A 2400-nucleotide genomic window follows, 5' to 3' on the forward strand; every position below is an offset into this window, starting at 1 on the left:
TTTTTTAAATAAGAAATAAATAAAATGTTAAAATATCCATTATATCAAATAGATTTTTCTGATTCTTCAAACTCCTAACGTAAGTATAAGTAGATATAAGAGATAAGATATCTTTGATAAAGATACAGCTGTATAACAGTCTGAAAACTTATTCGCACGACGATATCATAAAGCTCGTGTTGTCTTTTACGAAAGTATCTGGTAGTAATATCTTAAGACAAGATGCAGGTAAGATGCAGAATGCTGATGACGTAGCCTGAAATTTTTATCATGCCTTTTTTCTATTAAATATAAGCGTAATTATTATAATCAAACACTTTTTACAGATGTCATTTCATGGCGGCGTCGCGGAAACTATTCTGTTTGAAGAATGGCGCATAAATAACGCTCAAGGAATGATTGGTTCCGTAATCGGTGTTATTCTTCTAACTGCATTATATGAAGGACTAAAATCTTATCGGTGAGTAAATATTTATTAAAACATGAAAAAGATGCAAGTTATCAATCGAGTCATAATCGTTTCAGTGAATATCTCTTTGCGCATACGACGTTTCTCAGAAAGAATCAGAAGAAATCGAGAAAGTATGTGTGAACACTAATTATGATTTCCGTAAAGTGTTCACAATACTTTATTACGTTGTTTATTATTACAGTGCATTGTTGTTTTCCGGAGTGCATTTCTTTCAAACGTTTCTGCATGTAATCCAAATAGTGCTTGGCTATTTCCTTATGTTTATTTTTATGACATACAACTATTGGCTGTGCATCGCTGTCGGAACTGGAACAGCTCTTGGATATTGGTTGTTCCAATGGGACAAAGCTAATAATGACAATACAGATTGTTGTTCGTAAATACATTTTTTAAACATTAAAGTTGATAATTTTTCAATCATATGCTAATAATTAATTATTTTATTCTAAATAACTATTTATTCTATTAAAATAATCAGTTAATAATATATATATATATAATATTCTACTATAATTGTGCACAGGTTATATTAAAAAAAAAGTTTACTAAATTTTAACAAATTCAATTTCTTTGAACAGTTTTAACGGAATATTTACTAAATGTAAACATATATTTATTAGATACAAAAATCATTAGTTTGATCCAACTATTATTTTTTCATATCTCTAAATATTTATTTACTGTAAATATTTCACTAAAACTAATCAAAGAAATATTTATTCAAATTTAATAAATTTTTTTCTCAGCAAATTTTGTTAAAAATGAATTATTTATATCCAGATACAAACACACACATAAGTCCCGGATTAATTTCTTTATTTATTATTAATTCTTGGTACTTCAATCATTCCTTTTTATATTCTCAGATAATTGACGGTTGTCTAGAAGCAGTATCTAATCTAATCTAATTTATTAAAGGCATTCATGATTGATTTTGATAATGATAGTACGTATTTATCAGACAAGCAGACGTAAATCAATCGCTGAATACTTGTCGAATATTTTGTCACTCGTCGAATAATTTAAGAGTGTTTGACATCATGGCGGATAACCAGAGTAACGCAACAATTTGTTGCTCGAAATCCAATGGCAATCAATTTCTATCAATCCGTCAGATTATTTTCGGATGGAATAGATTCAATTCCATATCTTGGTTGCTGCTATTTGTATTCTTCTGCATTTGGTGCATAACATATTTTTCTGCTTATAAAATAGAATCGGAAGAAGACAATAATCATGATAATCATCATCATCACTGAAGTGAAAATGTATCATAGAAAAATAAAATAATTATTATTGAAAAATGGAAAAATGTAAGTATTTAAATTACGTTGTTATTATTTAATATAAAAATGTATTTGAAATAATTATAATAATATGAATGTATCATAGAATTGATTTTTTCAAATTTCAATTTAAGTTCTAAAATCATTTGTACACTTGTTATTTTTAATCAATTTGTTATAATCTTACACAATAAAAATAATCAATGATACGGCTTTCCAATATAATATACCTTATTTAAGAAGGTAATTAATTAATTAATTAAATAATTAATTATCTTTTAATCTGTTTAGATAACTCAACTAAAGTATCAAGGCGGAATTATTGGACATTTACAAATTTAATAAGATTTAATAAATATTTAAAGTTAACAATTTATTAATATTTATATCCTAAATGACAGAAATATTTTTAAAAATAATTCTTACAAAAAAATCTTTATAATAAATATGTGAGATTATTCTGTATATTTACAGTTAAAAGATACAAATAAAATTTTTATTGTTTCTCAATATGTCTATAAATATTTTTTAAATATATTGTATTCTTTAACATCAAAACAAACTTCTTCAAAGTTTCGAAATATATTGATATGGCACAGAATAATAACTTATAATATAATTTTTACATTTAAAATTAAGAAA

The 2400-nt window shown here is 25.1% G+C and overlaps 1 protein-coding gene across 1 annotated transcript; it reads left to right on the top strand.

Moving 5' to 3' along the window:
* The first annotated feature begins 150 nt into the window (after positions 1–150).
* Positions 151–852, top strand: LOC108694851 (high affinity copper uptake protein 1). The gene is made up of 4 exons (XM_018204533.1): positions 151–228; positions 327–460; positions 526–582; positions 654–852. The coding sequence occupies exons 1-4, from the start codon at positions 223–225 to the stop codon at positions 850–852; spliced, it is 396 nt and encodes a 131-aa protein (XP_018060022.1). The 5' UTR covers positions 151–222.
* The last annotated feature ends 1548 nt before the right edge of the window (positions 853–2400 follow it).

The sequence above is a fragment of the Atta colombica genome, unplaced genomic scaffold (genome assembly GCF_001594045.1).
Source record: "Atta colombica isolate Treedump-2 unplaced genomic scaffold, Acol1.0 scaffold125, whole genome shotgun sequence".
NCBI classification, from domain to species: domain Eukaryota; kingdom Metazoa; phylum Arthropoda; class Insecta; order Hymenoptera; family Formicidae; genus Atta; species Atta colombica.

Coding starts and splice junctions, on each gene's coding strand:
- LOC108694851 (XM_018204533.1), top strand. Junction 461..525: donor GAAGGACTAAAATCTTATCG/GTGAGTAAATAT, acceptor TAATCGTTTCAG/TGAATATCTCTTTGCGCATA. Junction 583..653: donor AATCAGAAGAAATCGAGAAA/GTATGTGTGAAC, acceptor TTATTATTACAG/TGCATTGTTGTTTTCCGGAG.